A 23,990-nucleotide genomic window follows, 5' to 3' on the forward strand; every position below is an offset into this window, starting at 1 on the left:
CTATTTACTTGGAGCAACCTCATCTTTCACCAAACATTTGGGTAATTTATTGTGTTTCTTTGCCCTAAAATTCACTATAGTGTGTTTTTACTGACATATTGCGTTTCATAGACCTTTGTGGTAATATCTGGTGATAGAAAAAATTTGAACTACCACTATTTTATTCTGTAGGGTGTCTGCTTTAGGAAAATATATGTCTGGGGGGTTACGTAATCTTCAGATATGAAATTATTTTTTTAAACGTGTGCAAAAAAAAAATGGCTCTGGGGATGAAAGGGCTAAGAAGTTTATGTTTACTTTGTTTCCTATCCTGCACTTCTAACTTTAATTGAAGAAAACTAATTTCAGTTCTGAATAGTTCCCAGCAAACCAAATCACACTTTTTTTTTCCCCAGCACTCAGTGATTACTATGGCCATATATTTCAACTAATTTCTACAAATCACAGCCCCTGCAAAACCAAAATGACCATGCTACATCACCTGACAGACTACAACAAATTAATCAAAAACAGTTTTATAAAACAATACACTGGAATAGTTTACAATACTGTACAGCAAAAGTAAATGTGCTAGGACAGAGGTCGCCTAGAGTTATACAATTTGACACCATTCTGCAGAGAAGAGCGGGCGTATTTTGTGAGAAGTGCTCCAATGGTTTGCTTCTCCCCACACAGATCCCTACAAATAAATAAAATAAAAGTGAGTTGACATCCAGAGATCAACCACAGGTCAATGTAGCATGCAGCACTTTCAGACTCAGTACAACATACAGTATTTGCAGACAGGAGGGGGCACATTAAGTACACAGATTGCTTACTGGATATATGGTGCAATATCAGCTTCTGTCCATTTTTCCCTCATGGTAAACAAGGTGTTAAAACGCTCCTGAGTGTCCTCAGGTAGGTCTTCAGTCTTCAACATGAAGATAGTTTCTGGCCGAGATGACCGATCCACCAAAGCTAATCCCTAGGATACATAAAAATGTAGAATAAAAAAGGAACAGTAGCATTAAAAATAGATCTAAGCCCAATCGCCAAAAGTCTCATAAGCTTTACATAAAAATTGTCTTTTTATCCTTTTCAAATTTGCAGCTTCAATAAAACAATACCTTGTGCATGTTCCATGAATGTTTTTGTTTGGGTACTTCCTGTTATTGAGTGACAAATGTGTCCCATTTGATTCCCTGCTTTGTCACCCTGTCACATGCCCTTATTAATAACTTGGCTCAAACCAGCGGGTAATACACTGCTCAAAAAAAATTAAAGAAACACTTTTTAATCAGAGTATAGCATCAAGTCAAATTAACTTCTAGGATATTGATCTGGTCTGTTAAGTAGCAGAGGGGGTTGTTAATCAGTTTCAGCTGCTTTGGTGGTAATGAAATTAACAGGTGCACTAGATGGGCAACAATGAGACAACCCCCAAAACAGGAATGGTTTTACAGGTGGAGGCCACTGATATTTTTTCCTACTCATCTTTCCTGTTTTTCACTAGTTTTGCATTGGCTAGGGACAGTTTAATTACTGGTAGCATGAGGCGATACCTGGACCCTACAGAGGTTGCACAGGCAGTCTCCTCCAGGATGGCACATCAATACGTGCCATTGACAAATTTGCTTTGTCTCCCAGCACAGTTTCCAGAGCATGGAGGAGATTCCAAGAGACAGGCAGCTACTATAGGAGAGCTGGACAGGGCTGTAGAGGGTCCTTAACCCATCAGGACCGGTATCTGCTCCTTTATGCAAGGAGGAAAAGGATGAGCACTGCCAGAGCCCTACAAAATGACATCCAGCAGGCCACTGGTGTGAATGTCTCTGACCAAACAATCAGAAACAGATTTCTTTTACAAAGAATTTTATTATAGAATAGATAGGATCAAAGTATCAGTCAAAAAAAATATGCATTGACCAATATAAATGAGACATACCCGGTATTTGCTGAGTGTTACAGAACAAGTACTGGTAGAGATATAGACATAAACGGAATATTTAAGTGCCATGTAGAATAAATAAAAATTAAAAAAAAAAAGGGAGAAAACAATGAGTAAACATTTAGAGATTAATGATAATATAAACTCTAAGAAAAATTGTCACTGTATCAGCGTAGAGAGCGGAAAAGGTATGAAGTGAAGTCTCTCCAAATGTAGATAGGTAATCCAAACCCTGGGCACGCGGTGGAGTCCAGTTTGCGGATTTAGTGTTGCAGGTGTGGCACTCATAGCAATAATCACAATCAGTACAAGTGGCATGAGAACAGATTAGACAAGAGAACAGGGAAGGATGGTAAGTAAGGAGATGAGGAAAAAAACAAATTCAAAAACAATCACAAAAGGGCTCTAGGGCGATCGCAACAGAATCAATCCTTATATCGACAGAAGGGACTGGTCGAATGTCGATGGTTGGGCTATATCAAGCCAGGGACGCCATATCTGCAGGAATTTTGTATGGGTGTCCAACAGTATAGCTGTCAGTTTTTCGTTAACCATTATGAAGTTCATCTGGTTTTTGACAACCAGAAAGCTGAGGAGGGGAGTCTTCCAAACCCTCGCGATTGTCAGTTTGGTTGCCATAAATAGATGTGATGCTAGCTGTTGTTTGGGACGGAGAAGGCCCACCAATGGTTTAAATAAAAGCGCTTCATACGGGTTACGCTTAATGTCTGTGTGAAACCTAGTATGGAGGAGGGCATAAACTCTGATCCACAATCTGCAAACCTTAGGGCAAGTCCACCAGATGTGAGCCATAGTACCAAACTGTTGACAACCCCGAAAACAAGTCGGAGAATATGTAGGGATAAAACGGGCCAGACGAGCAGTAGTGTAATACCATCGATAAAGGATCTTATAAGCATTTTCTAGAATGATAACATTCCTAGAACATTTAGATAATGCTTGGGTCATGGTCCGCCAATCCTGTTGATCCAAAGTCCCCCTGAGTTCCGACTGCCAACGCTGATGATAGGAACGGACCGGAGGAGTTCTATAAGAAATAATGAAAGAATAGACCAAAGAGATTAGGCCTGGAGCATGGGGTCTATGTCTACACTGGCTTTCAAAGGGGGATAGCCTATAGGGTCCCGGGTGCGTCCATATTAGTGTATTAATAAGGTGACGGAGTTGAAGGTAGCCAAAGTGTTCCTGCAATGGGATATCATGAGGGGAGTGCAGCGTTTCAAAGGTGAGTATTCGAGTAGGGGATAGCATCGAATGTACACCATAGAAGCCATGTGCTTGCCACCAAACTGTCCAGGATTATCATGACCTGGAAGGAATAACGGGTTATGTAGTAAACATAATAACGGTAGATGGGCGGAAGTGAGGCCAGCGGAATATTTAATAGAATCCCAAAGACGAAGCGTTAGCGTCAGAGTTGGACTGAGGGGCGATGAGTAAAAGGAAGCCACGGCAAAGAAGAGAGTGGTATCGGGTGGGAGTCCAACAAGTCTACAGTAGCCCACAAGGGGAAATGGTGAGATGCATGGAGATGAGCTAAGGAGGCAACATTAGCCGCCAGATAATAGGACTGGAGATTTGGAACAGATAGCCCACCCTCGTTCTTATGTGCAAATAAGATATGTTTACTAATTCTGGGTCGAGAAGAACTCCAAATGAAAGACCGGAGTTTTCGCTGATGAATACGCAATATATGTGAAAGAACAGGTACTGGTAAAATACGAAACACATACAATAATTTGGGGAGATAGGTCATACGGATAGCATTGATTCTACCGAACCAAGATAACGGGTAGTGAGACCAGGAGGACAACATCTCGGTCAGTTCATGAAAGACAGCGGGGAAGTTAGCCCGGTAAAGTCCTTCGTAAGTTGGGGTGAGCTTAATTCCTAAATATGGCAGGGTCAAGAGCCATTGAAAAGGGAATGAATGTTTCAAAGTAGCCAAATGTGATGGTGAGAGAGTAATTGACATAGCTTTAGATTTGGCAGGATTGACATGAAGACCCGAAAGAGCTGCAAAGGAATCCAAAACCGCGAGTAGATTTGGCAAAGTAACCCCCGGGTTCGTGATTGACAACAATATATCATCTGCAAACAGAGATAACTTGTGCTGAAAGCCAGCTACATCCATTTCCTTAATATCAGGGTGCATACGAATGGCTTCTGCCAATGGTTCCAAGGTCAAAATAAATAGTATGGGAGAGAGTGGGCACCCGTGTCTAGTTCCCCTACCAATTGGGAACGTGGAGGACTCGAATCCATAATATTTGAGTTTTGCTTGAGGGGATGTATATAGCGAAGAGATCCAACATAGGAACGAGGGACCAAAGCCAAAATGTTGAAGGACCGATAAGAGATAAGGCCAGGACAAAGTGTCAAAGGCCTTGTTGATATCTAAAGATAGAAGCATCATATCAATTTTACGGGTATGGGCCAAATGTTGTATTTGTAAAATGCGTCTGATGGCATCTCCGGCTTGTCTGTGGGGGACAAAACCCACTTGATCTTTTGTTATCAGACGAGAAAGGAAAGAATTCAATCGAGTGGCTAAAATCTTAGTGAGGATTTTCATATCAATGTTAATAAGAGAAATAGGCCTATAATTTGCCCAAGAGGAATGATCTGGATCTGGTTTAGGGATCATAACCACATTAGCGAAAAAACCACATTAACATGGCAAGGTGAGGGGCAAGCACAATCGGCCAATTTCTTGTAGTATAGAGCCGTGTATCAATCTGGACCTGGGCGTTTGCCTGTCTTCAGATCTGCTATGCATTGCAGGACTTCTGATATTTGGATATCACGGTCCATCAAGTCCTTATGAGCCTGAGTCAAAGTAGGTAAGGGCAAACGGGATAAAAAGTCAGAAATTGACTGAGGGTCAGCCCGTGTAGGATCCGTATAAAGTCTGGCAAGTCGATGCCAGAACTCCTCCAATACCGCTACCGGAAACAGATTTCACAAGGGTGGCCTGAGGGCCCGATGCCCTCTAGTGGGCCCTGTGCTCACTGCCCGGCAGCATAGAGTTCGATTGGCATTTGCCATTAAACACCAGAATTGAAAGGTCCACCACTGGCGTCCTGTGCTTTTCACAAATGAGAGCAGGTTCACCCTGAGCATATGTGACAGACGTGAAAGGGTCTGGAGAAGCTGTGGAGAATGTTATGATGCCTGTAACATCGTTCAACATAAGTTTTGGTGGTGGGTCAGTGATGGTCTGGAGAGGCATATCCATGCCATGGAGGGACGCACAGACCACGACAGGCTAGACAATAGCACTCTGCCATTAGGTATCGGGATGAAATCCTTGGACCCATTGTCAGACCCCACACTGGTGCAGTGGGTCCTGGGTTCCTTCTGGTTCACAACAATTCCTAACCTCATGTGGCGAGAGTGTGCAGGCAGTTCCTGAAGGATGTAGGAATTGATACCATTGAATGGCCCCCACGCTTGCCTGACCTAAATCTGATAGAACACCTCTAGGATATCATGTGTTGGTCCATCTGACGCCACCAGGTTGCACCTCAGACTGTCTAGGAACTCAGTGATGCCCTGGTACAGATCTGGGAAAAAATACCCCAGGACACCACCCAATGTCTCATTAGGAGCAAGCCCCGGCATTGGCAGGCATGCTTACAAGCACGTGGGGGCCATACAAACTACTAAGTACAATTCTGAGTTGCTACAATGCAATTTCAGTCCTCTGTAGGTTGCTAATTTTGATTCCCATCAAACATTGGGGTATCCTTACATTCCTAACACATTACCCAGTTCATATCAGTATAGATGTCCAGCATGATATTTTTCCCTATTCAGATCTGATGTGTTTTCAAAGTGTTCCTTTAATTTTTTTTGAGCAGTGTATATTAAAAGTCCATCACTGGGCTTCCTTATTCTGCATCCCAGTAATCCCCAAAGGCACTTCAGGCCAATCACGTTATACACAGGGTCCTCTTCTGCTGGCAGTGAGCAGTCCTCGATGATGCAGAGGTGCGCTGACCTGATAAGGTCAGCATTGCTCTGCATCCTTGCACTGAGTGCAAAGCACAGTGGTGATCATCCAAAACACTGAGAACATATAGTGGTGCAATGGAATTATTGTAGGGCATGGATATGCAACCTTTGAGATGTGGAGATCTACCCGAACAACATGAAAGAGGAAATCAAAGAACACTGGGGTGCAGTTGCCTTTAAAAAGAAAAAAAAAATTAATGAACTAGCATGGTCCCAAAAAAAAAAGTATGGCAAAAAGGAAACGTAGAAAAATCTGATAAAACTAATGCCATTGTAAAAATATAAACTTAGCCTTAACCTTAAAAGTTAGCTTCAGTGAAATGGTTTACTTTCACTCACAATTTCTTTCATGTATGGAGAGTAATTGATCACTTCAAGGCTGATACAAAAGTCCACCATGAAGACAGGACAACTCGTACTGCAGGTTGAATTGCTCGACTAGTTTCTAGTTGGCTGGCCTCAATTCTTGCCTAACTCTGCTCAGTGTTTCAGCCTGACTAGCTAGGTTCAGTTCTGGCCAGTATAAGTTGAGTTCTGGCACTGTGCAGAGGTCAGTAGGATGTAGGGCAGTGTGCAGAGGTCAATAAAATGTAGCACAGTGTACAGGGGTAAGTAATTCCTAGGGCTATTTGCAGGGAGTCATGAGTATGTAGAGCAGTGTACAGGGGTCAGCAAGACAGAGGTCAGTAGGGCAAGTGTACAGGGAGTCAGCAGGGCAGAAGTCAGTAGGGCAGCGTTTCACGATCGTGTGGTGCACTGATCCCCACCAGCCCTCCTTTCCGGTCCACCCATATGATGTCACATACTGTAGCAGCCCCTGGGGTGGATGGGAGAGGAGTGCAGAGAGAGTGATGAATGCAGTACCTATAGACATGTGGCTTCCTTGCAACACTCTGCAACTGGAGGAACACAGATGTCCCTGCCTTACCAACAAAGGATCAAGAAGGCATGGAATGCACTCAGGTGGTTTCAGGCATGAAATGTCCAAAACCGCCTGAGTTATCCTGCTGAGAAGCTATCAAAGCTGATAGTCAAACATAGGCAGGGGAATGTCTTTGCTGCCTGTGAATTGGCTGTCAGCTTTGATAATTTCTCGGCAGGATACCTCAGGCAGTTTAAGATTAGTGTTCAAAGAAACAAGAGTTCATCCTTGCGATCTACCCATTGCCTGTTCATGGTCGTGGCACGTGGGTTACCTACCTCTGCTCTGCTGTAGGGGAACAGCGCTGGAGAGGTGAGCATTGAAGCCAAAGCTGTTTTTTCATCTCTGTTGGGAGACTTTTTTTTTTTTTTTTTTTTTTTTAAACTAAGAAAAAAGGTATGTTTTTTCATAGTCACCCTGTTGGAATAAAACCAATACATCAATACTGATTGTCAAAAGCATACCTTCAGCTGGTCTAACCTAGTCATCATTCCCTCAGGAACACTTTGTTGCCACACTTCTTGAAACTCTGAGAGATTAAACTTCACTGCATTCTGCAAAAGCATCTGGGCAGTCGCTCTGCAAATTTTGTCTTCATCTAATGCATAGAACACTTCACCTTACAAAATGCAAAATAAATTTGTGTTAAAAAGTTATTTTTTTATCTGGATCTTTTTAAAATAGAACTATGAACACAGTAAAAATAAATACATAAATGACATGCAATCTCTTTCAAAAATACTATTTATTGTTTTACTCAAGAGCTCTTTTTAACTCAGGTTTTAATGTTTCCAGTAGATTTGTTAATTTCCTTCAGCAGGGTGACAACACTGACAATACTGCTCTTTATGAATTGAAAGCACTGCAGTGTTGTCACCCTGTGGACCAAATAGTTTTACAGTAGCAGTAGTTATTTTTTTTCCATTTGAAGCAATAGATTTAATTTATATACATAAGATCCCCTGGCAGTGTTTTAAGTTGTCCCAACCCTGTAACTCATTTTCTCCAAGGCCGCTGGGTGTGCTGGAAAATGCGGAGAAGAATATAATTAAAAGGAAATGTTTACGCTCAATATTACTACAAGTTGCGATTATCAGAATACACACAGACCTACATATACATATGTATATACAGTATATATATATATATGTGACCTCTGTGCAGCCAACTGAGATGGTTTTACACAGGTCTGTGTATGAATTAACACTGGTGATAAAACAGATTTCCAAACAGATTGGTCAGGGGCAGGTTTTATTCTGTTACAGGGCTACTTCAGGGCAATTTAAGGAGGATTATAAAAAGCAAGCTGCACTATTAGTATAAATCTGCCTAAGAATCTATCCTGCTTGGTGTCACCCTGTAGTATGACAGAATTGATACATGTCTTACATAGGTTTGTTTTGTTTTTTTCCCATATTCATACAAGCCATATCGTCCAGCAAAAGTGACAGTGGTTAGGACCAACTAGAATGCCACCAAGAGTGCTTGAGAAATTGCAACAGTTTTTTTTCTAAACAAAATTAAAGTGTTTAAAATGTGACTGTTGATACCTGACAGATATAGGGGAAAAGGCAGCTTTCTTTCCGGTGCATTTATCCTGCAGTAGACATCAGATTGAAATGCTTCTCAGATTATTCACAATTCATTCAGGTGCAGATGACTTCTTTTTATTCTACAAATCCAGGTAGTTTTCCATTCCCATTGATTTGTATTTTAGTCAACATAAACCTATACTTTGTTCCAATCAGTCACTAAGAAGCCCATTTTTAATAAAGAGTGGATATTGCTATCTACTCTCCATTATACTCTGCAAAGTTACTCCATACTGCAGTCGGCATTTTACACTACATTCACAAAATGCAGGCCGTGGTGTGCAACCTACAGTGTCCGATGGAGTTCTCTCCATATAGTAAAAATGCACACTCACCAGATGCGCATTTTAAATACGCATTTGTGTATATGATGTGATCAGCCAGAGGTCTCCTTTAAGGTGGAACGGATGTGTAGCCTGGAAAGGAATCTCCCTCCTCTGGATCCTGAGCTGCTCTGCAGCTTTCCTTCACACTAGCCTCTGAAAATCATCAGCTCGATGTGAAGCCAAGAAAGAAGTCCTTTTACTATATCTCTGGCACATCACCGAATATTTTATTGGCACATGGAATGTATTTGTGACCACTTGAACACAGATCCTCACGCAGTATCACCAATTAATGGACATTAGAATTTTCACTTTCACAAGGACTATATATTTGTTTATATATTTATTTCAGAACACATATTGAAATCATAGGATTGCATTTTACTACTTATTTTTACTGTGGGTTTACGCACAAAGATTTACCAATTTAAAGCACTTTATTGGGTTTGAATATATTTATATGATCATTATTTTATGAGCGCTGCATTACCTGATTTTACATGCTATTGAAGGTTTTTTTGGTTGCCTTTTAGTGCATTAGCGGCTGGTTCTAAGAGCTCGCTGATTCTTTTTAGTACTTCTTAACCATTCACTCTCTGGATGTACTACATATGTGGTGAACATTAAAGCAATCCTACCAGTTTGTGATTACATGTGCATGTTCTGCTTCTAGTTTAGCAGCACCGCACAATGTTGTGCCTTGCTGATATTATTTTCCTTTTGCAAATCTATCTCCCTGAAAGCACTAGACCATTAATAGTCTCAAACAAGAAAAAAAATACCCACAAAAGGGCCTAGTGGTCATGGACCACGTGATCTTTGCTTTAAATGAAATAATAGTGCCATTATTTATTTATTTAGTTGGCAAAAAAAGTACTTTTGCGATGTATATTGTGATTTGCTTATGTTGACATAGCTTTATTAGTTTAGGTGAATTGTAGATTTTAATGTTTCATTCAGATTAATGGGATAAAAGGCTGCTGAGGGGGTTTTGGAAATAATGGTCCAATGTAAATGCAACATTTTCTTTGATTTTTTTATCCATGTGAAACATCCACATGACCAAATCTCATTCTTTATACTGACTGACAGCTGTGCAGACCTGTGCGGTTAAAGAATTCAGCTAATAAATAGGAGTTAAATACTATAATTTTAGAAAAACCTTATAAATATTATTATACAATGATGAATGAAGGTGAAAAAGCACATACCTTCAACAAACCTTTTCCCATAACACTCCAGACAATGCTGGATCATCTCTCTAAAAATAAATTTATAGACAATAAAAACTAAGGAAGCAACTCTTGCTAAAATATACAGTGTCCATATAAATCAATATGCTCTCACTCTGGCTCCAGAGGTCCTAGCTCCTGTAGGGACACTTTCAGTGGTATGCGGCTGAATGACCATGACTCCGAATCCATTAACTGAGTAATATGACTGAGGAGCTTCATTTCATAGTCAAAGTCCAGAAGCCTCCAGAATCCTGGAGTAAATACAAACAGTAATGTTAATAATAATAATAATAAAAAAGTATGGCTCCAAATTGTATAACTCACTATTAACAAGTGAATTATTGCTTGCAGAAATAATTTACTATATCTGCCTGTACCTAAGTCACTGTCACCTTGGATATAGTGACCTCTTGGTGCTATAAAAATAAAATCTAACACTACTTTAGTCATTAAAAAATGGTGGAGGTCAGAGAATCTTTGAGAAAGAAATTTGAAGCATGAGTTTTTAGGACTACGGTTATTTATAATAAAGACACAAAAAATTACCACTTATTTGGCAGGCATGTATAACTTTCAGGTGGTCCATTAATTCTAAAGAGCTTGCTTGAATCTGGCTCAATAGGTCCTCTGTTGTGTACTGAAACCAAAGAGGACAAACCTAGTTAGAAACTGTTCAAAACAAATCCAACCCAAACAGCTTTGTACAGACAATTCATATTTTTAGGTAAGTATTTTCTGTTTTAAAAAACAAACAGTGAGCAACTAGACCCATTTTTCACAAATCCCACTGATTTTCCTGCTCACTCCCTGAACAATTCAATTCTCACAGCAATTTAATCAGGCTACAAAATGCTCAGCATCACCCACTGGAGCAGCTGCTGCACCTGTGATCTGCAGCTCCAGACATGTACTGTAACAAAACACAGCAAAATCTTATAGATTAAAAGGGTTAATTCACCATCTCAGTAAAAGGTGAGCACCCTACACCCTCCTCACTACACTTACTTTCATGTGTTATGAACTAGCTGTCAGTGCCCAGGTGTAGTAGTCTGGGGATTCTCCCTCTGCTTTTTGCAGGGCTTCTGTGAAGGATCAAAGCAATTCTCTGTGCTGGCGATAACTAATCAGAACCACTCTGATATGTCCCAGAAGCCCTGCAGAAAAGCAGGGATTTCAAGTTGTTGGAGTGAGCACTGACAGCTTATCACTTACAACAGTAAGTACAGCAGGAAACCAGGGGGATGGAGAGGGTGTGTGTTAGCTCACCTTTTCATTTTTTCTGAAAAGATGAACTTGCACTAACTTGGCAAATACAAAACGACACAAAGAAAAGCAGCTGTGTATTTATTAATTTACATTTGGTGTATACTTTAAATGCCAATACCTTAAATAAAAAAAAATAAAAAAGGTATCACCAAGCAGGCTTTTTATTCCATAAGAGACATAGTCCCTCAGCAATAATTGGATGTTTGTTTTACCTGTAAAATCCGTTTCTTGGAGTACATCACGTGACACAGACCAGCCTTGGTAATCCTTACATCAGGGTTATACACCACCTACAGGTGATTGGACACTGGCAAGAAAAGAACAAAAAATCCTATCCCTAGCATACCGCACCCATGCAGGAAAGGCCAGTAAAGTAATAGAAAAGAGACGGTGTAACACCTTGTACAAAAGGTATGCAAAGCAATCAGTCTCTGGACAAAACTGCCAAGGCCAAATCTGCCCCTTTGTCAAAGAGACTAACTCTCTTTTGAAGGAACCACAAAATCCAACCAATAACATACTTGCGAGGTTCTTGATTCTTCACACCATCTATATAAAAACATTTTCCTGGGGAAGATCTTCCTCAAGGTGGCCTTCCTGGCTTAAAAAAACAAAACAAAATAAAAAAAATATAAAAAAAAACTCTGGCTTCAGTTAACATGCTGTTAAAGAAGGGATATCGGACCTTGCGATAGTTTGGGATGATCTGGGAGACTCCAAGGGTTGTCCACTGATGTCGGAGTACTGTGCTCTCCAAGGCACCAATCAGAATCACCAATATTCCTTCCACTTGATTAGGGAGAACTGGTCTCATGGCATCACCAGAGCATCCAGCGCAAATGCCAGAGGATCCCTGGTCCTAGAAATGAACCTGTCCAGTTTTGCATTGAACCTGGATGCCAGAGGAACCACATCTGTGATGACAAAGCTCCTTGCCAATTTTACACTCCTGGGATGTTGGCCACAGATAGAGCGAGGATGTGAAGTTCCACCCTGGACAGACTGATATCCACTTCCTCCTTGGCTGTTCGAATCCTTGTGCCTGCTTGAATTATGTACGTCACAGCTGTGGCATGGTCAGCCTGAACTCTGGCAGGAAGACTCCATAAATTCATCGACCCATGCAGAAGTGTCAGACTGATTGCCTGCAGTTCTAGAACATTTGATGGGCAACATTCTCTCCTCTGCATTGAAATATGCCTTAGACCACCCCCCCTTCCCTCTCCATTTCAATCTAACAGGCTGGTGTCTGTTGTCAACACTGTCCAAGAAATGGGGAGAAACAACTGCCCTGTCTCTAGCACATGAGGAGACATCCACCAGTTCAGAGACTGAAGAGTCTTTGGAAATAAGGACATTGGTGAGTCCAAGGACAGAGGTCTCCCATCCCACACTAAAAGAATGTTTCGTTGCTGAGATCTGGAACTAAACTGATATAAGGGGACTGTCTCGAATGAGGTCACCATCTTCTCCATGGTCTTCAAGCAAAAGCAAAGTGCAGGGGCCCTCACTGTCCTGAGAGATTTCAAATGCATCCTCAATGCAAGGCATTTTTCTGGAGGCAGACCAACTCTTGCCTGGACAAGATGCAGAATCAGACCTACCGGTGTATATTCCAAACTCTATCGGAATCAGTATAAATTTTGGAAGGCTGAGAACCCAGCCAGAGTGTGAATCATGAGAGAAATCTTTTGTTCATGAAGATTACGTATGCAGAAGCAAGCCATCCAGGTACTCCAAAACAGGCACCCCCTGGATCCATAGAAGTCATAAAATTGGGGCTAGTACCTTGGTAAACACTCTAGGGGCTGTAGAAAGGCGAAACAGCAGAGCCACAAATTGGAAATGTCAGTCCTCCACTACAAACCCCAAGGATCTCTGGTGGGGAAGGAAAAATCAGGACATATAGATAGGCATCCTTTATGTGTCAATGCCAAGAAGTCCCTAGCTGTACAGATGCTACTAGAAAGCCTCTTCTATGGGGTACTGTTGAGCAAATCCCTTCGGTGAAGTGAACTCATAGTTACATAGTTAGTCTGGCTGAAAAAAGACAAGTCCATCAAGTTCAACCATCAAAAGGGAAGAAAAAAAAATTATAATCATATAACCCAGAGAAAGGCAAAGAACCCCCCCCCCCCCAGCAAAGCATGATTCAATTTGCTCCAGCAAGGGAAAAAAAATAATTCCTGATCACCCAAGAGGCAAGCGGATATTCCCTGGATCAACTTTACCTAAAAAATGTTAGTATCCAGTTATATTATGTGTTTCTAGGAAAGAATCCAGGCCTTTTTTAAAGCAATCTACTGGACTGACCAGAACCAACTCTTGGAGTCTATTCCACATTTTCACAACTCCTACTGTGAAGCAACATTTCCGTATTTGGAAATTAAATCTCTTTTCCTTCACCTTGTCAGGGCAAGTCCATATATAAAACATCCTTGAGGTGTGGATGTAGGAGAGGCTGCCATGATCTAAGTGACTGAAACTTCAGAGAGGAAGACATAGGTAGTGGTAACTTCAGATCAGTACACACCACTTCCATGAGAAACTGAACAATGGCCTTCTGAGTCTGAAATAACACTGACCACGGGGTTCCTCTGTTGTGGAATCTGCAGCAGAGGATTCTTATGCCTCCCAGTTTTCAGAGCTACGGCATTCGCGCAGTTCTCAAAATGAAACAGATAATCCACATACAGGAAATTATTTTAAAAAAGGAAAAGTACACATCAATCTTACTTATGTTAAGAATTTAAAATAATTGCAATATGCAGTATATATTGATGACAAAAATAATGATGTAAGGTAGCTCATTCCATAAGTCTATGCAAACCATTTGAATTTTACTTCTCTGGAATCAAATGTCCACCACTTGCCCCACATATTAGGCTAGGTTGTAAACTCCCTTGGCAGAAAAAGAAAGGGGTAATGCATACAAGGATTTAGGCTTAAAATTCAAGATTAAGTGATTGTGAGTAGAGAGATGCATAGGGGAACAAATAGTAAATGAGAGTATAAGGTCTACCCTTGGAAGCATTAGTCAAATCATTGATAAAATCAAGTACTCACCATCTCTGAAAGGTAGAGGACCAGGGGCTATAGGTTTTGATAAATAGAGTGAAAATTACTGCCACTTGGAATTTCAAATTGAGAAAAGGGAATCCAGATGTGCTGTGAATAATTGTAAATAGAACCAGATGCAACAAACATAAGCAAATGGCCAATGCCTGAGGGGAAACGTGGTGAATGATCAGAGAACCAATTATTCTCTGTGTAGAAAGACTCTGTAGGAGTTGTCATCCTTGTGCACAGATCTTGTGTTAAAAAAAAAAAAAGGAACTGGCAGGAAGGGAGAGAGATCTAGAGCAGGGGCTACACACATAACATCCAAGGAGAAATACTGCTCAACAGCACTCTGCATGGTTTATGTCCCAAGACATAGTCCCAACTGCCTAGTTGAATTGAAAGTGGGGAAGGGCAACAGGTCACAGAGTCAGCCAAAAACTACCCAGGCCAGCCATGTGGATGGGAAGTGATTTCAGGTCATCCTAATGGAATGGATCTTACATGTCATCCTCCTCAAGTCTTCCTCTTGGGGAGGTAAGCTGGTAAGAATACCAAAAGATCTGTTGCAAGTTCATAGCTAACACAAACAACTCCTTTTGTATAACAAATTGACTGGCAGAATACATTCTGGAGGTAGCAGATATACCTAATATGGGGAGGGAGTCAGAGTTCCCTGGAACAATTAGACCCTCAGCGGAAATATCACCAGGATGGCTATATTCAGGATCCTCCCTATCTGACACCTGTATTTGGGACCCTTTCCCCTCTCGTGTCCACTGCTCTCTGCTGTCTATGAGACATTAGGCCTGCTGACACACTGTATGGGTATCTGTGGCTATGTAGCAATCTCTTGTCAGCTGAGAGTGCACTGTCTTTAAGCACTGGTGTGCTGGTTCCACCTTGAAAAATAACCTGTACGACAGTGCCCCCCTCGCCACTCAGGAGAGAACTCTGAATGAAGTACTGTGATGTATGTTGTCTTCTGCTGCTGCTTACTGCTAGTCTCATCTGCTGCTCAGAAGCCGAATGGGGTGCTGCTTTGCTGCCCACTATCCACTGCTGCCCAGCCTCGGTAAACACGAAGAAAAGATGGATGCCACCATGAGGCCCTGCCCCTTTAATGACATCATTAAGTAGCACCACACCAGTCTAGCAGTGCAGTCTAGCAGTCTCAAAGGACAGGGGAAGGGTGGGGTAGGTGAGTAAACATGCCCCCTGTTGCTTGGTGCCAACTCCCCAGTCCACCCCTTTTGTACACTGAGTGGCTCTCAGGTAGGCCGGGAACACAGAGCAAGGGAAATCTTCAAAGGATTCTGCTGCTGTGTTCCCTATAGTAAAAAAAAAGACCTGACAGGAAAGAGGAGAGAGCTAGAGCAGGGGCTACACACAACTTACAAGAAGAAATATTGCATCAATAGCAAGACAAGACATAGTCCCAAATGCCTATTTGGATGGGGGTTGAGGGGCAACAGGTCACAGGGTCAGCCAACTGCTACCCAGTCCAGCCATGGGGGTGGGAGGACCAGTCTTCACCCAACATGGTGACCTTTGCTTGTAGAGCCTTCAGGGACTTTATCCCCCATGCTGGGGGCCCACTGCCCTGGACCTGTATAGCACCTCACCAGATACGATAATGCAGAGAGTCCTGTATACCAGTCCCCTGATCGCTATTGGAGACTTCGAAAAACTGTCAAAAATCATGCAGAGGAAGTATCTTTCTGCTTTAAGTACCTACATTTGCCTTTTCAGCATCTTGCAGTACTCAGTATGGGACAGGGAGGGGCAGAACTGTGCGCTGAATGCGAATGTTCGTAAAAGGAACATGCTGGTAGGCGTACAGAGTAGAGCAGTCATGGATAAACTCAACAGCCTGCTGCTGCTCCATCACTGTCCAAGCTGGGGGGTGAAAGATTGCAATCTATCCCCTCTATAGTTTGTAAGTGAAAGAGAAAGTAGTTTCATATACGCAGCTATACTGTGTACATCTTAGGACTGGAAGAAAAGAAATACAAATCCTTTTACTGGTAAAACAGCTCGTTTGTGTATTTCATATGTTTAACCGCTTGCCGCCCTGCCACTGTGTATATACGTGTGCAGGGCGGCAGCGGAGCGCAAAAGCACGTTTTAAAACGTGCTCCGCGCTCCCGACACATTCGCGGGTAGGGGGTGCGCGCGCTCCCGCCGACCCGCGGGTGATACGATTCGATCCAGGAGGGATCAATCATTAGATTTCAGCCAGTGATTTCTGGCTGAAATCACATGATCGGTCCCTGTCCTATGTTGATATTTACACAGGGCAGGATATGATGTCATTCTTCTCTGCCTGGACACATTCCGTTCCAGACAGAGAAGAAGACATCCAAAAAGTGAGTACACAAGCACTACACTACAGTTAGAACACTCTGGGACACATTTAACCCCCTGATCGGCCCCCCCCAGTTAACCCCTTCACTGCCCTGTCACCAGTGTCACTGATCAGTGAAGCGATTTTTACTGATCAGTGTCGCTGGCGACTTCCGATAGAGTTAGCGCCCCTCCCAGATAGCGCCAGTTTGCCCGCTAATACACCAGTAGTCCCGTCTAACCCCTTGATCGCCCCCCCCAGTTAACCCCTTCACTGCCCTGTCACCAGTGTCACTGATCAGTGAACCAATTTTTACTGATCACTGTATCAGTGTCGCTGGCGACTTCCGATAGTGTTCGCGCCCCTCCCAGATAGCGCCAGATTGCCCGCCAGTACACCAGTAATCTCGTTTAACCCCTTGACCGCCCCCCCCCCCCAGTTAACCCCTTCACTGCCCTGTCACCAGTGTCACTGATCAGTGAACCAATTTTTACCGATCACTGTATCAGTGTCGCTGGCGACTTCCGATAGTGTTAGCGCCCCTCCCAGATAGCGCCAGTTTGCCTGTTAGTGCACCAGAAATCCCATTTAACCCCTTGATCGCCCCCCTCCCCCCCCAGTTAACCCCTTTACTGCCCTGTCACCAGTGTCATTGATTACAGTGAACAGATTTTTACTGATCACTGTATTAGTGTCACTGGTGACTTCCGATAGTGTTAGCGCCCCTCCTAGATAGCGCCAGTTTGCCCGCTAATGCACGGGATTTTTTTTACCAAAAACATGTAGCAGAATACATTTTGGCTTAAATTTATGACTAACTTTGAGTTTACGATATATTTTTTATAGCTTAAAGTAGAAAATATTGTTTTTTTTCAAAATTTTCGGGTTTTTTTGATTATAGCGCAAAAAATAAAAAGCGCACAGGTGATCAAATACCACCAAAAGAAAGCTCTATTTGTGTGAAAAAAAGGACGTAAATTTCGTTTGGGTACAGCATTGCATGACCGCGCAATTATCATTTGAGTTAGTGCAGCGCTGTATAGCAAAAAAAGGCATAAATTACAGTATCTATACCATAGTTTGTAGACGCTATAACTTTCACACAAAGCAATCAATTTACACTTATTGGGATTTTTTTTAACAAAAACATGTAGCAGAATACATTTTGGCTTAAATTTATGACTAGCTTTGAGTTTACGATATATTTTTTATAGCTGAAAGTAGAAAATATTGTTTTTTTTTCAAAATTTTCGTGGTTTTTTTTGTTTATAGCGCAAAAAATAAAAAGCGCACAGGTGATAAAATACCACCAAAAGAAAGCTCTATTTGTGTGAAAAAAGGACGTAAATTTCGTTTGGGTACAGCATTGCATGACCGCGCAATTATCATTTGAATTAGTGCAGCGCCAAACGGCAAAAAAAGGCCTGGTCATTAAAGGGGGGTAAATCCTCTGGGGCTCAAGTGGTTAAAATTAAAGACCTTCAACTACCAGGGCCGCAGCCACGCCGGAGGAGGCCCACTCTCTCCTAGAATCTTTACACCTTCTTCCGATGGGAGGCACTATGCAGAGCCCGACTCATTCATCCGGATCCTCGGCGAGACTGCTTCCTCTGGGCAGCCTCTGGGAGAAGACATCCAACAGGAAAAGGTCCCTCCCTCAGACCCCTCTATGATCAAGTCCATCTTGCTCATCTCCGGGCTGAAGATATGTCCAAGACTTCCCGTTTCACCGTTGGACTCTCCTGATGGGACAGTTAGCTTGGCCTTTTAGGCATTCCCAGTTTGATAGTGTTCAAGGATTGGCCTGGTCCAGCCAGCTCCCTTGGGTTCCGTTTTTGAGTGGGGGGAGGGGGGTCACCTCCTGGAACTGAGGTCTATGACTTTTTGCCATTGTTGCTTGCAACGGGCCCAGGCGACATTGGTTGGATTCCCGTCAGTGGAATGGGCCGATAGTTCCCTTGGGCTCCGGGGAGGGAAGTTGGCTCAGGTAGGCCCTAGTTGGGTGCCAGGATGTTGGTCCTACTGGGAAGTTGGGTAGGGAACTACCTGGGCTGTGTTGTTTGGGTACCACGGCAGCCTGTAGTTGTCCCCCCGGAGGGGATTAGGCCCCCAAGCTAAGCTGGGTTTCCAATGGGGAAGTTTCCGCAGATGTACCCACTTCCGGGACTCATGCTTTTCTTACTCTGGGACTCCATTATGTTGTGTTGATTGCCTTTTTGCCCCCTGAGGGCTTATGTTTTTGATCTATTCATTTGCAACCATGTGTCCGGTGGTAGAGCCACCCCCAACTAGTATCCTTCAAGTGTAGGATGCACTTCGCCATTGGTGTGATACGACTGTGCTATTGTACATACTCCTTGTGTCGTCTTCTTTTCTTGTTTTCTTTTCCTTCTGTTTTTGTTTCATGCAGAGTTTAGGGACGCCATGGTCCGACTGTCCCTGGGAGTGGAAATTGTTGGCTGACTAATGCTTTTTCTGCTGAGCGTGCTGCTCCGATCCAACCTCACCCCTCTTCAAAGTATACTCACAAAATATTCAAGGCTTCAATTTGCCTCAGACGCGATCTAAAGTTTTTCATCACCTCAAATCAACATGGTATGTTTGTAGGAAACCAGGTTTTCTAAGTCCTCCATTCCAAGGTAGCTTTAGCCTCATTATCCCACTTTTTACAAAGCCTCGGCTCCTGAGAAACATCGGGGTGTGTTGATATCTTTCAAACGCAATCTCACCTTCATCTGTGCTCAAAATATAGTGGACCTCTTGGGCAGGTACTTGCTCGGCAGTGCCCCTGTGGGAGGCTCAAAGTCACGGTGCAGGGTCACATTATACAGCTGGCGGCGGCTCGGAAGCGCTGTCTTTTGGATCTTCATTCTCTACTGGCCTCTGCGGATGCCGGTTGGAAGTCAATCCCATCCGCAGCCCATAAACGCACACGGGACTCTCTGGCTGCATAATTGGATCTACTTGCTTCTTTGGAGGCTGAACGGGTCTTGCATTGGACCAAACATAAATTTTATTCCTGTGCTAGTAAGCTGGGTCCGATGCTGGCCAGGAAACTCAATTCTGTAGGGAAACCCCACAAACTGATCCAATTGTGCCCTCCTGTGGGTGGCTGTACTTCCAATCCCAGCAGATTGTTTTCCGTTTCGTGAACTTTCACACTTTTACGCTAAACCTGCTCCCTTCCCTGTGACTCAGGCACAGGCGTTCTTTCAAGATCTCCAACTTCCTAGATTGTCCAAAGCGGCGCAGATGGCCCTCAACGCCGGTGTAACCGTATCGGAAGTGCTTCAAGCTATCAAATCTCTGCAGTCCACCACAGCCCTGGTTCCTGACGGCTTTTCCGGTCTCTATTATAAGAAATTTGCGATCCTGTTGGTGCCGATCTTGGCTGACTATTTCAATGAGTTACGAAAGGGCTCTTTGCCCTCTCCGGACACGCTCAGAGTGGATATCTCAATGATTCCTAAAACGATAGATGATGTGCAGGAACCGCAAGCCTTTTCATCCCATTGCTATTCTTAATGAAGATCTGAAGATATTGGGCAAGATCCTTAGTCTTTGTATCAATAAATATTTGCATAGTCTGATCCACAAGACCAAGTAGGTTTTTCCCCCCGGAGGCAGGCGGGTGATAACGTTCGTAAGGTGGTCCACCTTATACAACAGCGGAAAATCCTGGGATCCTTACTGTCTTTAGACATACAGTGAAGGAAATAAGTATTTGATCCCCTGTGGATTTTGAATGTTTGCCCACTTGCAAAGAAATTATCAGTCTAAAAATTGAATGGTAGGTGTATTGTAACACAGAGAGACAGAATAGCATCAAAAAATTCAAAAGCATGTCTAACAAATTATGCACTGATTTGCATGTTCATGAGGGAAATAAATATTTGATCCCCTATCATTCAGCAGGATTTCTGCCTATCAGGTGTCTTTCATATAGGTAACAAGCTAAGATTAGAAGCAGTCTTCTAAAGGGAGTGCTGCTAATCTCATTTTGTTACCTGTATAAAAAACACCTGACCACAGGAGCAATCAAACAATCAGATTCCGAACTCTCCACCATGGCAAAGACCAAAGAGCTGTTCCAAGGATGTCAGGGACAAGACTGTAGACAAGGCTGGACTGGGCTACCAAACTATCTCCAAGCAGCTTGGTGAGAAGGTGACAACAGTTGGTGCAATCATTCGCAAATGGAAGAAACACAAAAGAACTGTCAGTCTACCTAGGTCTGGTGCACCATGCAAGATCTCACCTCGGGGAGTGTCAATGATCATGAGAACAGTGAGGAATCATCCCAGAACTACACGTGAGGATCTTGTCAATGATCTCTAGGCAGCTTGGACCACAGTCATCAAGAAAACTCGCCGTGTTTGGAGGAGGAGGAATGCTGCCTATGACCCCAAGAACACCATCACAACTGTCAAACATGGTGGTGGAAACATTCTGCTTTGGGGGTGTTTTTCTGCTAAGGGGACAACCGCACCGCATCAAAGGGATGATGGACGGGGCAATGTGCCGTCAAATCTTGGGTGAGAACCTTCTTCCCTCAGCCAGGGCATTGAAAATGGGACGTGGATGGGTGTTCCAGCATGACAATGACCCAAAACACATGGCCAAGGCAACAAAGGAGTGGCTCAAGAAGAAGCACATTAAGGTCGTGGAGTGGCCTAGCCAGTCTCCAGAACTTATTCCAATTAAAAATCTGTGGAGGGAGCTGAAAGTTTGAGTTGCCAAACGTCAGCCACCAAACCTTAATGACTTGGAGAGGATCTGCCAAGAGGAGTGGGCCAAAATCCCTCCTGAGATGTGTGCAAACCTGGTAGCCAACTACAGGAAACGTCTGACCTCTGTGATTGCCAACAAGGGATTTGCCACCAAGTACTAAGTCATGTTTTGTGAAGGGCACCAAATACTTATTTCCCTCTTGAACATGCCAATCAGTGCATAATTTGTTAGACATGCATTTTCTTTTGCATTTTTGGTTGCTATTCTGTCTCAGTGTTACAATACACCTACCATTCGATTTTTAGACTGATCATTTCTTTGTGAGTGGGCAAACATTCAAAATCAGCAGGGGATCAAATATTTTTTTCCTTCACTGTATATAAAGCTTTTGATTCTCTATCGTGGGAATATCTGCGGTTTGTGCTGTCTCGTTGGGGCTTTGAGGAATCCATTCTCTCTTGGATTCAAGCCTTGTATTCTTCCCCTTCAGCTTCGGTTAAATACGCTGGGTATTTCTCTAATGCCTTTCCTATTTGGTGAGGGACAAGACAGGGATGCCCACTGTCCCCGGCGCGGTTTGTCCTGGCGCTTGAGCCACTGGCTTTAGCGCTCCAGGCTGATTGTAACATATCGGGTGTTCCATACGTGGGACAGGAATTCAAGTTGAACCTTTTTGCGGATGATGCCCTCTTGACTCTCACTAATCCCCTGATGACATTCTCAAATTTGCAACAGGTTCTTCCACGTTTCTTCTTGATTTCTGGTCTCCGTATTAATTTGGATAAGACTGTCGCTCTCAATATTACTTTTTACAATCCCACTTTCCTTACTAATGGGCCTCTTCTTCACTTGAATACCTAGGCATTCGCTTGACCCCCACCTATGGCTCGTTGTTTGCTCCAAATTATTATCCTTTGCTTCCTTGTTACCTTGCAGATGGCGCTCCCCTCTTCCCTTCCGACACTCCAGGTTGTGGGTGGGACCTTGGTGTCCTCACAACCTGGAACGCTGGTCCTACACTGTACGTAATTAAAATCTATAATCTGATCTGAAAAAAATAGGATTTGGGGACCAGTCACATGGAAGGAAGAGACTACAGAAGCGAAGGATAAAGCAAGTAAAGTGCTTGTTAATTGTACTGATGGCAAAAATGACCATTTAATCCTTGCAATGGGGAGGGGGGAGCACTACTACAAGGGAAGTACTTTTTAGTTCCCTAGACTTCAGCTAAAGCCAAACTTTTGTCTTTCCCAATTATGGACAGGGCTGGGGAACAGGTGAAGGCACTATCAGAAACAGGCACCAAAATTATCAATACTTTGCAAAACCTTGGCTGTGAATATTTTAAAATGAAGACTGATAGAAAAAAAAAAAAATAAATGAAAAAAAAAAAAAAAAGGAATATTGATTCAGCCACAACTGTCCTTACCAGCACTATGTCCTGGCTTTTGTCTTGTTCGTTCTCTGGTCCATCATAGGGGTTTTCTAACAAAAGTTTCTTCAGCTTCTTTAGTTTTGGCCGACATCTCCTTAGCTCCCAGTAGTGATTAGAGAATCCAGCAATCTGCAGCACACAGTCCATAAAAGTATTATTCAACAGTGAATTTTTAAAAAGAAGCCCACAAACATTACAGGCAACATGATTGTCCCAACCATGGCACCACCTGTCTGGAGTTTGCATGTTCTCCCTGTGCCTGCGTGGGTTTCCTCTGGATACTCCGGTTTCCTCCCACACTCCAAAGACATGCTGGTAGGTTAATTGGATCCTGTCTAAATTGGCCCTAGTATGTGTATGTATGAATGTACGTTAGGGACCTTAGATTGTACACCCCTTGAGGGTTAGGAACTGATGTGAATATACGACATATGTAAAGCGCTGCGTAAATTGACAGCGCTATATAAGTACCTATAATAAATAAAGCAGCTGAAGTCACATCAGCAGAGTATGCATGTTTATGCTTCTGTGGATGAGCCTGATCTCTGAGAAAACATAAGCAATTATCTGGAAAAACCAGGGGATGTCTGCACAGGTCAACATTAAGGTCTAATTAACACCATGTTGCAGAGACCTCAGTTTTTCTGCACGAGTTGTGCAAGGGCACAATGAAAACAATATGTGCCCTGTTCACACAACACTAGTATTAAATGTGGATTATTTCTGCGCAGGAATATTCTGTATGTATAAAACTCACTGAAAACCTGATGTAAACACGTGTCTCTGCAAGAGCAGCCCTAATCCTCCTCTCCTTGGGTCCTCCGCCGGCGCTTATTGCCCTTCCTCCTGCCGAGTGCTCCCGAGCCACTGCTCTACATGTCCATTCCTACACAAAGCCGTGGCTTGGCCCCACCCCCTCCATTCTCATGGGCACACTGCTATCTTAGCCAATGAGGGAGGGAGTTAAGGCTCTCGTGCGCATCACTGTATCACGATTGGGCTCATTTGTAGTATTAGGAGGGGCTGAGGGAGCTGCTGTACACAGAAGGTTTTTTACCTCTATGCATAGAATGCACAAAGGTAAAAATCCTTGAGCCTTTACAACCAC

General features: G+C 43.0%; 1 protein-coding gene across 4 annotated transcripts in view; it reads right to left on the bottom strand.

Moving 5' to 3' along the window:
- Positions 1-499: 499 nt before the first annotated feature.
- The window catches only part of DSCC1 (DNA replication and sister chromatid cohesion 1), a 50,116-nt gene continuing 26,625 nt past the window's right edge, over positions 500-23,990 (bottom strand). For all 4 annotated transcript variants that reach the window (XM_089677566.1, XM_089677569.1, XM_089677565.1 and 1 more), the window contains exons 4-10: positions 22,877-23,011; positions 10,590-10,680; positions 10,156-10,294; positions 10,020-10,069; positions 7,355-7,509; positions 819-967; positions 500-679 (exon numbers count right to left, since the gene is read on the bottom strand). In XM_089677566.1, coding sequence (XP_089533692.1) covers positions 571-679; positions 819-967; positions 7,355-7,509; positions 10,020-10,069; positions 10,156-10,294; positions 10,590-10,680; positions 22,877-23,011 — 828 coding nt within the window. In that variant the 3' untranslated portion in view covers positions 500-570. The remainder of the gene's footprint in view (positions 680-818; positions 968-7,354; positions 7,510-10,019; positions 10,070-10,155; positions 10,295-10,589; positions 10,681-22,876; positions 23,012-23,990) is intronic.

Source organism: Staurois parvus, unplaced genomic scaffold, assembly GCF_062004578.1.
Source record: "Staurois parvus isolate SC_StPar_1 unplaced genomic scaffold, SC_StPar_1.0 ptg000188l, whole genome shotgun sequence".
Taxonomy (NCBI): domain Eukaryota; kingdom Metazoa; phylum Chordata; class Amphibia; order Anura; family Ranidae; genus Staurois; species Staurois parvus.